General features: G+C 31.0%; 1 protein-coding gene across 2 annotated transcripts in view; it reads right to left on the bottom strand.

The window, feature by feature from the left end:
• The window catches only part of LOC139512880 (serine/arginine-rich splicing factor 4-like), a 69,259-nt gene that overhangs the window by 19,984 nt on the left and 36,842 nt on the right, over positions 1 to 12,433 (bottom strand). Inside the window, exon 2 of one of the 2 annotated variants that reach the window (XM_071300821.1) lies at positions 9,653 to 9,683. In XM_071300821.1, the coding sequence (XP_071156922.1) occupies positions 9,653 to 9,662 (10 nt within the window). In that variant the 5' untranslated portion in view covers positions 9,663 to 9,683. Of the gene's footprint in view, positions 1 to 3,669; positions 4,182 to 9,652; positions 9,684 to 12,433 lie in introns of those variants that run through there. The other variant, XM_071300822.1, reaches the window with a different exon arrangement.

The raw sequence follows: 12,433 nt of genomic DNA, 5'->3' as shown, positions 1-12,433 counted from the left end.
AAAATCTTTTGGCTTTTAGTTGGAGGCTGTGCAGCACACTATTTTTTTTTTATTATACTTGTATTAAGGTGTCATTTAATCGCGCTTGTATTGCATGTTTTCCCCACGTTTTCATGTGCATGTCTTGTTGTATGTTCATTTTAAAAATTATACCCTCTACCGTAAAAAAAGATATATATGGTGAACTTTGTATTTAAAGCACGTCTTATTTTCTCCTACCTATAGGATAATACTCTCATATAAATACGTTTTATATCAACACATTAATCATTTGATACAAAAAAATACGGATATTTCTTAGAATTGACCGCGATCATCCTTTAAAAGTTACGGTCATCATTTAGAAATTACGGTCATCCTTTACAAATTACGGTCATCTTTTAACCAATTACGGCCTCCCTTGTTATGAATTGCTGATTCTGTTACGGTCATCTCAATTGTGATTTACGGTCATCTTAGCGATTTTTTTAAATCGAATTTCCTGTTTCATGCACATTTCTCGGAAGTAATTTGTGATTTTCGTGTGAATCTTTTATAAATTTACATCGTATCAATGTCTCCTTTGTAAAGAAAATGATATAGAAACACTGTAACAGACAATACAGATACTGACCTATTTTTTCATCCGACATCTTGGGATGACCGTGAATGCAGTTACGGTCATCTGCTTTACCCCAGTGATTGTGCCATGGTAAATGTTTGCATATTTGTTTGTTTTTTATAATGATTAGAATAAAAACGTAATGTTGATGGCTGTAACCCCATTTTTGTCATTTTAACCTATTATGACTGTTTGTTTTGTTCACACATCATTATCAATACAATGGAATTTTGTGCAACTGTCGTGCAAGTGAAAGGTTTAGCTAGCTATAAAACCAGGGTTAACCCCCATTTTCTACATAAGAAAACGCCTGTACCAAATCAGGAATATGACAGTTGTTGACCATTCGTTTGATGTGTTTGAACTAGGGACCTTCCGCTTCGACTTTTCCTCGGAGTTTAGTATTTTATTTGTAATTTTACCTTTGAAAGTTTTATTTCGCTGACATGGTTGAAGATTGATTTTGGTAAAACCAGTTTGAGAATGATTTATTTTACAAGTATTGATGAAGGATATCTGTCGTCCGAACTATGGATTAAATAATTGTCTTTACGATTCCCGTTATTTGATTTTGATGTTGCTACGTACAATTTTCAAGCGTAAACTATATTTGTGACAACTTTACATAAGATATTTTCCTTTGAATAACACGTGGTTAAACAGGATAAAAATCATAATTTATATCTATTTTGTCTAAACATGTGAAAACTTTATAACAAACATTCAGCATCGTATAACCAGTGGTTATACAGGACTAACACCATCATTTATGAATATTTCGTCTCAAAGTTAAGGTCATTATGTTTTCACTATCAGGTCGATTGCAGAAAACAGTCCCTTTTTATTAAATGACACAAATTACCAAGCGTCTCCAAGTGATGCAAATAATATAAGATTGCAACTAAAGAAAAATATTCACTTGCTAGTATCTTTTCTTCTTTTTTCATATTTAAATGAATATATGTGTAATTCTGCAAGATGTTGTCCCTTTCTATTTTTTTTATTGATATACGTTTATGTTTTGAATTTCCAAGGAGAATTCAAAACGGAAAGTCCCTTATCAAGTGGCAAAATTAAAAGCTCAAACACTTCAAACGAATGTATAATAACTGTCTTATTCCGAAATAGGCACATTATGTCATTTCTGAAATATATGGATATAGTGAAGAATAATGTAACCATTTAAAATTAGTCTGTTAATGTGAACACTTTAAATTGATAATGGAAAATGTGGAATATGTCAAAGAGACAAGCACTCGACTAAAGGACAAAAAACAGTTACATTTTCATCGAAGTTCATTTTGTTTGCGATTTTACTTTTCTGAAAATGGCAACTCCAGTTCAAACATTAAATAAATCTGGTATGTTTTTATGTTGTACCACATACATTTATCTATAATTCAGTTAAAATATATTTACAGTGACCAACTTAACATATTTAAATACAATGCTTACTTCAGTTTTTGTTTTAAGTCACTGCAATTTCGAAGTATTTTCGTGATGGAATATGACAGTTGTTGTTCGTTCGTTTTTGATGTGTTTTGTCATTTGATTTTGTCATGATTAGGGACTTTCAGATTTGATTTTCCTCTGAGTTCAGTATTTTTGTGATTTTCCTTTTTCAGTTCACTCATGAAATTCTGTGGAATACAAAATAACGTCAAATCGGTATTCAATCCCTATTATTTCCTCTTTTTTTTGTCAAAGAGACAACAACTCGACCAAAGGGCAGAACACAGTTATATTTATTCGGAGTTTAGTATTTTTGTGAATTTTCTTTTATGGAAATGGCAACTCCACTTCCCTCTTTTTTTCTTACAGCAATGTTACATTTGAAATCAATCTTTAGAATTATGGGAATTCTTTTTGAATACATTATTGATAAAACTAATAAGAAGACCTTAACTGCATATTCATAAACCTAGGCTCTCAAACAATATTTTCTTTTTTTTTTCTTTCTTGAACTTCTTTATATTAAAAACCAATCCGTATGCATGTTAATTGAATACTCAAATGAAAATACAAGATATAGTTTTATCTTCGACGGTACCAATTTTACAAGGTATCACCAACCCATTAGTCAGTCCTTCTGTTGACGGACAAAAGTCTTTGTGAATGCAAAACTCATAAAGTATGGATAGGACGTCCATAAAATGTTAAAATTATTTTTTTGGGTGAAAATGTCTTCAAAACCAATTGGAAAAATTTAGTTGTTTTTGCCAAAAAAAACAACCAAACCCACAAATTCGAGAAAAATACTTTTTGCAATTGATATCAATTCAAAAAGTTATCTAGAATGAATAACTGACTATTAATGTATATCTATTGTCATAAGTTGTTTAAAAATGTGAGTGTGGAGGTAGGGTTGTGCATAAAAACCGCCGTTTTTTGTGAAAAATATTACAAATTTTGAGAAACTACTCTTAATGCTAAGATCGATGTCTAGGACTGCATTCCTTAAAACAAAATAAACAGATACAAAACCCAACCACATGTTGGCTGCAGTATTTAAGTCTGTATTTAAAATAGCCATAATTATTATTGATGTTATTGTTATGGATCGTAGCATGAAGAATGACATTTCTTACTAAGCACAAGATGCCTTACCTTATAATCTCGCCTTATGAACAGATTATCAATATCGTTAAGATTTATGAATCATAAACAGTAATAAATTACGTTTTGTTGTCTTGTTTAAATTTAATATATGTATTTTTAAAGCAAGCAAAGGCTTCACGTCTCATGTCTATAAAAACATAAATATATTTAGACTGAAAAAGAATGCATAGATATGATATGAGGAGACTAGAGAAAGATAAAATAGTTCAAAGAGAAAAAAATGTGCGTAAATATATTTGAGCGCGTAGCATTATATGTAGAAGCATTGGACATGTCTTGTATAAGAAGATTAAAAACCCTTGCACACAATTGATAATTATTTGATATTTTTAAGAATTTCTATCTTTGTAAACTCAAAAGAAATATCGCTGTGGTTTTCCTCTCTTTAAATAATATAATCAAAGTGAAATTTTACATCTAATCAACAATTTCAAAAATAATCTACATACCTGAATCTTCAAAGGGAACACATTATTTACACTCTCCAACTTATTAATAAATTGTGCAACTTCATTATTTTTGTTTTATATTATACTAATTGATTATATTGATTTCGCACCTGTTTGTCCCTTCGGGACGTCTCTTCTCAAACATCATATTTAAACTCATTGGGACGTTTCAGTAACACCTCAAATCGATGTCAGAAAAACAGCGTTAAATCAATACAACTATAAGGTAATTTTACTGTTTCTGGTATTCATATAACCATTTAGTTGTTTGCTTCAATGGCCATTTAAAATAAATGCCATTGATTCCAACATCATTTACGGTGTTTGAAAATCAAACGAAAGAAACGATTTTTCATAGGTATATTTTGAAACAATTCACATATCTCTATGGCATCCAGGATTATTCAATAATAGTCTTAAATACCTTTACAATATATATCATCAACGTATACTTGAAAACGGAATATTGTTTGTGAATAAATGGAGACATGGGTGAACATCAACAAGACAGCAACAGCGGGAACAACAAAATGCAATTTATATACAATTAATTCTAGGGATTTCCACGCCTTTCTTGGTTACCTTTATTTGAATCTTCTTAAACCGATTTATGAGATATGGAAATTGGTACTCTAGTGTTATCTAAATTTACAGTATTCAACATTAGATAAGTGTTTGTAGTTTATGTCAAGCTCTAGATCATCTGTATAAAGGGTTAAAAGTTTAACAGGAACAAAGTCAGATCTGCCACAACAACCAATTTCCCAAATGACTATCAAGATTCTGGTATAGAACCGAGTAATTCATATAAAGATTAGTTAAACTATTTTGTTTATTGCTTTCAGTGAATTATTTTTGAACAAACTTGAAACCCTAGGCTTTTGTGTGTATGATTGTCATATTTAGGTAGGTCGTTGTGTGTCAACCGTCACCTTCTTAATCAATACTGATAAAAACCTATTTCAGTATATGAGCATCAGATGAGAAGACAAATGTACCAACCAATGGGAATATGAATATTTTATTTACCAAGACTAGATTTGTATTTTCAAAATGTTGAATTAATTATTTGTCATTCTTTTAGAATTTTTATTTTGGTCGACATTAAAAATCATCCATATCACATGCCACAGGTGCAAAATATCCCAAAAAGAGACCGACAAAATATTTCAACACAAAAATCTAAATAATGGTGGAACAGGACTGAGCGAGCAGGATCGTATGCTACTTTGAAATGGGAAATCACCTTTATTTTTTTCTAGTGCTTTTTTTTTTATATAACTGCTCTTTGGTCGGATAGTTATTTCATTGACATATTACCCATTTCCATTCTCAATTTTATGTTAAAATTTAAAACAAAAGTTTCATAATGTAAAATTAATTATTTGATATTGTAAAAAAATGTTAAATTTTTTAAAAGTTTGATTATGGTAACTACATTAACTAACCTATAATTAAAATAGTCAAGTTACAAAAGATTTAGGTCGATATCGATGATAAATGTTGAATAATTAAAATGATATTAATGAAACTGTATCCATGTAAATTTAATTGTGTTTTAGAAGTATCATATATCGATTTTTGTTGGTACACTGGACGTTCATTGGAGTGATTATCTGTAACGAAACCTGACTTAATAATGTTATATTAAATATCTTTATCCTGTTTGGATATCACTGGCTGCAGTCAGAATTGATTAATATGAGACTGAACAATATATATACCAAACCATTATTTATACTACATCTCCTTCTTATTATACTACAAAAGTGAGAAAAAAAAATAAAGTCTAATTGTAGAAAGCAATACTAGTTCACCTTAAACAAGGACACAGATAATATATATCTTGTTTAATGTTTTAAAAGAAAGTAGCGAAAGGTGGCATGCAAACATTTGACTGTGTCCTTTAAGAGTTCTTTTTGTGTTAGAAGGTATATTTTTCACAGACAATAACTGTCCTTTTTCAATAAACCAAATCGTTTCAAAAAGTAAAATCACAAAAATACTGAAATCCGAGGAAAAAATCATAAAGTTAATGTGTTTTAGCATCACACTGCTTATCTACCTCAGGCATAGATTACCTTAGCTGTATTTGTCAAAACTTTTTGGGAATTTTGGTCCTCAGGCCACACCAATTTAATTTCTTGTTCTAAGGATTTTTGGACTTCAAAATTTGGGGCGAGCGAGCGATTTGAAAATTTAAATAAAAAAATATTTAATTTGCAAATTTTTGAGGCGAAGCTTGAAAAGTAGAGGCGAGCGATTATAATTTTTTTTTGTAAACATAAAATAGTAGGTTTTGACAATATTAAAGCTTGATTTATCACTTGTACTTTGACATTTCTTTAATTTCTGAAGTATTTTTTCCCTGTTCACCAAGAAATAATTAAATCTGGTCTATGTATGACATGTATGTGTGACTGACAATGAGACAATTCTCCATCCAAGTCATAATCAGTTTGGGGAGAACCCCTTAATGTTATAAATATCCCTTTTACATGTTTTATGAGGGATCAATATAAGTTATAATATATTTGTTTGTACAAAAGGGCTCATATTTTCTCAAAGAACTATATATCTATCTGGTATTAAATGGTCAAAACATGTCCAAGAATTTTGTAATATTCCTGGACTTTAACCATGTTAACACATTTACTTTAACAGTTTAATATTATTCAAAATAAGTGGACCACTCTTTTAGAAAAAGTTGTTTAAAATATGATGTAACTCTCCTCTTTTTGGGTACAAAATTCTAAGTTTTCAAAGGTTTTGTATAGAAGAACTATACAAATCCTTGGTATTTCTATTTTCTTTTCTACATCAGTAAAATGACCCCTTGTCCATGTTGTCTGAGGGAGGGTTGTTCTCAACCTGATATAAATAACAAACACAGGTCAAAGTACGGCCTTTTACGCAGGGCTTTGATACAGACCAAACAGCAGGCTATAAAGGACCCAAAATTATTAGCGTACACAATTCGAACAGGAAAACCAACGATCTAATTTATATATCATGTACATCCAAACGGGAAAAATTATACCAATGAACAACATTAGGGAGCTACCATTTGATTTTTATGGGGGGGGGGGGGGGGGGGGGGGGGCTAGGATGAAATTTGAAAAATATAGGCAGGACAGGAGTTTTGAGTAAAAAAAAAAGGCAGGATGAGAAACTTGTTAAAAAAAAAGGCAGGATGACAATTTGTGTAAAAAAAGTCAGGATAAACTAGTAAAAAAAAGGCAGGACCGAATAGAGTAAAAAATAAAAAGGCAGGACAGAGATTACAACTAAAAAAAAACCAGGACAAAATTTTTCATCCTGGCCCCCCCATAAAAATCAAATGGTAGCTCCCTTACCAAACGATAACTGCTGAACGACAGGCCCCTCAATCAATCAGGACAGGTGCATAAACATGCAGAGGCTATGGATAGTTTTGTTTCGCCAACATACAATATAATTGCAGTTGAAGGCAAATCCTTCAGAAGTTCTTTGTACTTTATTCTAACAACGACATGTTTTGATAGGGAATATAAGTAAGGGGGAAAGTAACCAATTTTTTGTTCTTTACTCCGGTATTTCCGCTGATATAGATTTATATCGGAGATACAAATCCTTGATCGGAGCACTCCCGCTTTGGATAAGTAGGTTTCATGCTGAAACAAATATTCTCACAGATATTTACAAAGTGTGCTGGGGTGCTTTTATGTTTAAAATCGTTATATACAGGTTAGACTGTGATTTTAAAAACAAATGTTGATATCTTTTTATAATGTTTACAAAAAAAACGGTGCGGGAAATGGACATGATTACATTTCCGGATGCGGGAAGCGGGAATATAAAAAAAATAAAAAAATTCTGTTTTGAAATAAATAGGTGCGGGCGGGTCCGTCGAACAAGGAATCAAATTGGTGTGGCCTCAATGCTCTTCAACTTCGTACTTTATTCGGCCTTTTTAACTTTTTTGGATTCGAGCGTCACTGATGAGTCTTTTGTAGACGAAGGCGCGTCTGGCGTATATACTAAATTTAGTCCTGGTATCTATGATGAGTTTATTTAAGGGCATACGATACAGTAATAGGGCAGGTTCTGGCGTCGTCAACGTAAACTGCAATTTTTAAAGACGTCAAACGGTGACATATCGACAAAAAGATGCATTTTTTGACTGATGTTGATCATTCAAAATTACATTGAAAAAATGTTCAAAGAACACTCTTTTTAAAACTGACATTTGGCTTGATTATGTATAAAGATAATTTGTGTCAATTGTCATCATGAACAAATCACCGATGATTTATTTTTCATATTAGACAAATATAAAGCCCTAAATTCCTTTTTTTGGACTAAATCATAAAATTTGATAAAAATGGTTATTTAAAAAAAAAAAAACTTGATTATACAAATAAACTTCCTTACACGATTTAGTGTGCCTTGAGCGCATATAAATAATGCCATATTTTACATTTAAAATTAGAATACATTATCATTGAGATATAAATGCAAAGCTAGCACCCCTTCAACAAAGATTCTTAAAAATCCACCTCATTTTGCAATAAAATAGATTACAAATGTATTTCTGACATGAACTTAGCAGACACTTTTCGAAGTTTCAATGATTAAGACCAAAAGTTTTGCATGTGTCTGTAACGAAACTATACAAAAGTTTAATTAGCAATTGACTTGTTTTTGATACAGTGGTAAATACCTGTGGACCTACACTAGTTTACCGATGTTCAAATCTATTGAATACGTTAAAAAGTCGAAACAAGGTTACAAGCAAAAACTGAGAGAAACGCATGAACTTCGTTAGACCCAAAACTGGTGCGTCGACAGGGCATGCGTTTCCTGCTATGCCTGCAACACCTATATATTGGATTAAGAAGTTGTTTTTTTTTCGAAAATAATAGGTACCATTAGAGTTGTCTATCTTTGAGTACATTCTACTGTTAGATTAGTTTTAAAATCCAAGTTAATTGCTAGAAGTAAATTCATTTTCTCATGCCTTGTTAAAATGGAAAAGAAAATTGAAACAGTAAGAAGTGAATGTCGGCCATTGGTGTAGAAATAGCGAGAAATTCGGAGGATACTCTTGGTGATGAGCAAAATAAAGTAAGCAATGTCCTTCTTTAATATTATTTTACGTTTACGAAAGGTAGAATACCAAAATAAAGCTGCGGCACCATATGTGTTTTCCGGATTTATTCAGAATCAATAGTTGTTGAATATTCCGAATTTCAATTTTTGATTTTTATTGTTGTTTTATAGTAAAACTCAAAACCCTAAAAGCTATCATCATCGGCTATGGAAATAATTACTTCCATATAAACCTGTAAACGTTTAAAAACAAATAAAGCTTAAGCCTTTTCAATCATTATAAAAATATGGAAATATGAGAAATTGATTTAGTTTAACTGAAATACAATACATTGAATTGTGCTGTTGCTCTGGGACGTATTATGTATCGAGAAATTATCAGGTAAATCATTAAATATGCACCTACTTTTTAATTGGTAATTCTCTCTTGTTTGAAAGGTATTCTGGTATAAAATAAACCGGAATCATTTGAATGAATAACAACTTTAAAATCATATTTAAAATAAAAATCTTCAGTATTACCACCGATTAAGTATCATCCTTAGTCATGAGCAACACGAAGGGTACGGCTATCGAAACAGAATCGAAGGGTACGGCTATCGAAACCGTCTTTAGTTCATATGTAGTGTTTTGTAGACAATGATTGTCTTTTCGTCGAGTTTTTTTGGCAATGTACTATATTTGTTCTACGACTGTTTTCAATTGTTCTTAGGAATCTTCTGTCTTTTTTTCTTGCCTCAGATCTTGTTGTAGACACCATACATTCGTACACATCTTTCATTAGTAGACTTATAGATTCTGACTGAAACCAGGGCTCATTCGGCGGTTATAATGAAGATATTAATAATAATCCGTTCAAAGTACCAAAATAAATATATGAAATGTTACTCACCTTCCGTCATGATGTTTTGTGTTAATGCCAACTGAAATAAAAAAGGTAGGTTAATGAGATATTGTATTTTATCATCTTAATTCGAATATTTTCATACCCTTCCGGACCACACGAAATCCCTCCTCCGGTTTCATTGGGATTCGTGTTGCTCAGTCTTAGTTTTTTATGTTGTGTTGTTTGTCATTTCGTTGTTTTTCGTTTTCTGCCATGATATTGTCAGTTCGTTTTCGACATATGAGTTTAAAAATGCCTATGTATTTTTCCACCCCTTTTTTGCAAACCAGTTGTGAATTTATATTGCCACAACAAAAGATCAAGGAGATGTGTTTTGTTTTTAAAATAAACCCTTGCTATCGACGAAATGCCAAACGTTTGACATTAAAATATTCTCAAAATATATACAACATAATAAATGCTAAAAAATAGTAGATTTTGAATATAAATACAAGAAGATGTGGTATGAATGCCAATGCGACAACTCTGCATCCAAATCACAATTTGTTAATGTAAACCATTATAGCTCAAAGTACGGATATCCACAAGGAGTCTTGGCTCGCATAGAACAGTAAGCCATAAAGAGCCCCCAAAATGACTATTGTAAAACCATTCAAACAGAAAAACCAAGAACGATTAACTCTTATGAACCAAGTCAACAAACGACAATCACTGAACATCATGTTCCTGACTTTGGACAGGTGCAAACAAATGCAGCGGGTTTAAACGTTTTATTAGGTATCATCTTTCATCCTTACATGAAACAATAGTGTAACATCACAACATAAAGACAGTCTATACAAATATCTATTGAAGTGGCTAAACTCAATCAAAAGACGCAAACAAGTGAACAAATACTGAACGAATAAATTTGATATATGATATATGACACAATGTAAATACGAAATAAAAAAAAATAAGGTGTGAGATGTCTAACACTATCATAAAGACAGCCATAACCTTATAACCTTGGACAAAATGCCAACAAATAAAATAATGTACATAGGTAAATGAAAATATATTTTTTATAAAGTATACAGTAATATGCAGAAGAGAAAATTTATAGTTATACCAAACACCTATCAAAGCTAACATATTTTAAAAATAGAGAGACGAGATAAAACATTAGACAAGTAAACATCAAATAACAAAAAAAAATTAAAAATTGTATCCACAGGTCAAGTTAACACGAAAGTACGAATTGAGAGTACTCACATAGCTAGTTTAAAGCTAAAAACAATTAGAAATAATAAAAAATCATACATCAAAGATTAAAATCAACTAATATACATCCAAGGGATTTAGTATTTAAACGTCATGCAAAGCCAAAGAAAACATGACTTGTGCAATGCCAAAAAGAAAGCATCGAAAGGCAGTAGTATAGTAGGAAGTTAATATTTTAATAAATGTGTATTATGTAATGCATAGATAGAGTAATCTCTTTATAGAAAAGACACTCGGAAGTGTATTTATAACCCTTACCCACTCCCCCCCAAAAATAAAATAAAAAAATAAATAAATAAAAAAACCAAACATTTGAAAAGAATACAAATTAAGTTATGTTTAAATTTGCTCATATGTAACGAAAATAAAAGTATGTAACAATGAAGTTCAAAGCAAAGCAACCAAAAGTATTAAAATTTCTTAATTTTTGACATTTTTTCTAAGGATTTATTTTTTTATAGTAAAAACGTAAACCCTCAAAAGCTACCACTGTAGAAGAATTTAAAAATTAATTTCTATAGAATTACCATCACTCCTCTACCACATAGTTGACTGTTTGGTTGGAGAAACTTCATACAAAACGGTCTATAAGAACTTGAAGTTCATTTTTAATGCTAGAAATAGGCATATTTCTTACCCTTTCATTTTCATTAAACGACACGACATAAGAAAACACTTTTTAAATCTGTGTGAAAAGAATTGCCACATCAGAACGGCCCTATATCCAAAAATATTCCAGACAAACGAGAAACAGAAAATACTGATGTAAGAGTAATGGTGGTTACTGAAAGCTTTTTAAAAAACAAATCCAACGATAAATATCCATGTTTTCCCAGGCATAAATTTCAATTTGATTAATATAAAGACGTCATAAACAGTCCGAGAAAAGCACAAACGTTTTCAATGCAAAAGTATCAACAAGATGCAAGACCAAACCAAAAAAGTTCATTACAGTATAGCTAATTTAGTATAAAGAAAAGGTTTTTAGGAATTAGCGGTATCGAAATCTTTAACTCTTCTGTTTTTTTTAATATAAGATGCGAGGTCTGTCTAGAATTTAGACACGAAATTTAAATGTCAGTCATAAATTGTTAATGTCTTATCAACACTCTATAAATGTTTATTATGAATCAACACGATGCAATTAATTCTTTCTCCAAACAGACTCAGTATAAAAAGTTTATCACTTCATCAACATCCTTCACGCGAGTGAAGCTGAAAAACTCTCAAATTAATTAACTGGATTATTTTAATATGCGCTAATACAAAAAAAGAAGACGCTTTCTACGATTTTAGTAAGGGGAATAATCACAAAAAGATAAATTTTAGATAAAGCCATCATTGAACACTCCTAAGAAACCGAGATTGAACCATCATGTATGTAGTTTTGGTAGCAAATACATACTGGCTTTCAAATGTTCCAAAGAGACATAAAGATGTGGGAATTATCTATGTGTCTACTTCTTAATTATCAGCGTAGCAAAACATGAAAATTAGAAGAAAGTTTCTTTTCGTGTGGTAATCTATTGTAACTCTCTCAGCTAAAACAATAAGTTTACACTA

The sequence above is a fragment of the Mytilus edulis genome, chromosome 2, assembly GCF_963676685.1.
Source record: "Mytilus edulis chromosome 2, xbMytEdul2.2, whole genome shotgun sequence".
NCBI lineage: Eukaryota > Metazoa > Mollusca > Bivalvia > Mytilida > Mytilidae > Mytilus > Mytilus edulis.
Note: the sequence above shows the minus strand (reverse complement) of the source record. Positions and strands in the feature narration are given on the sequence as shown.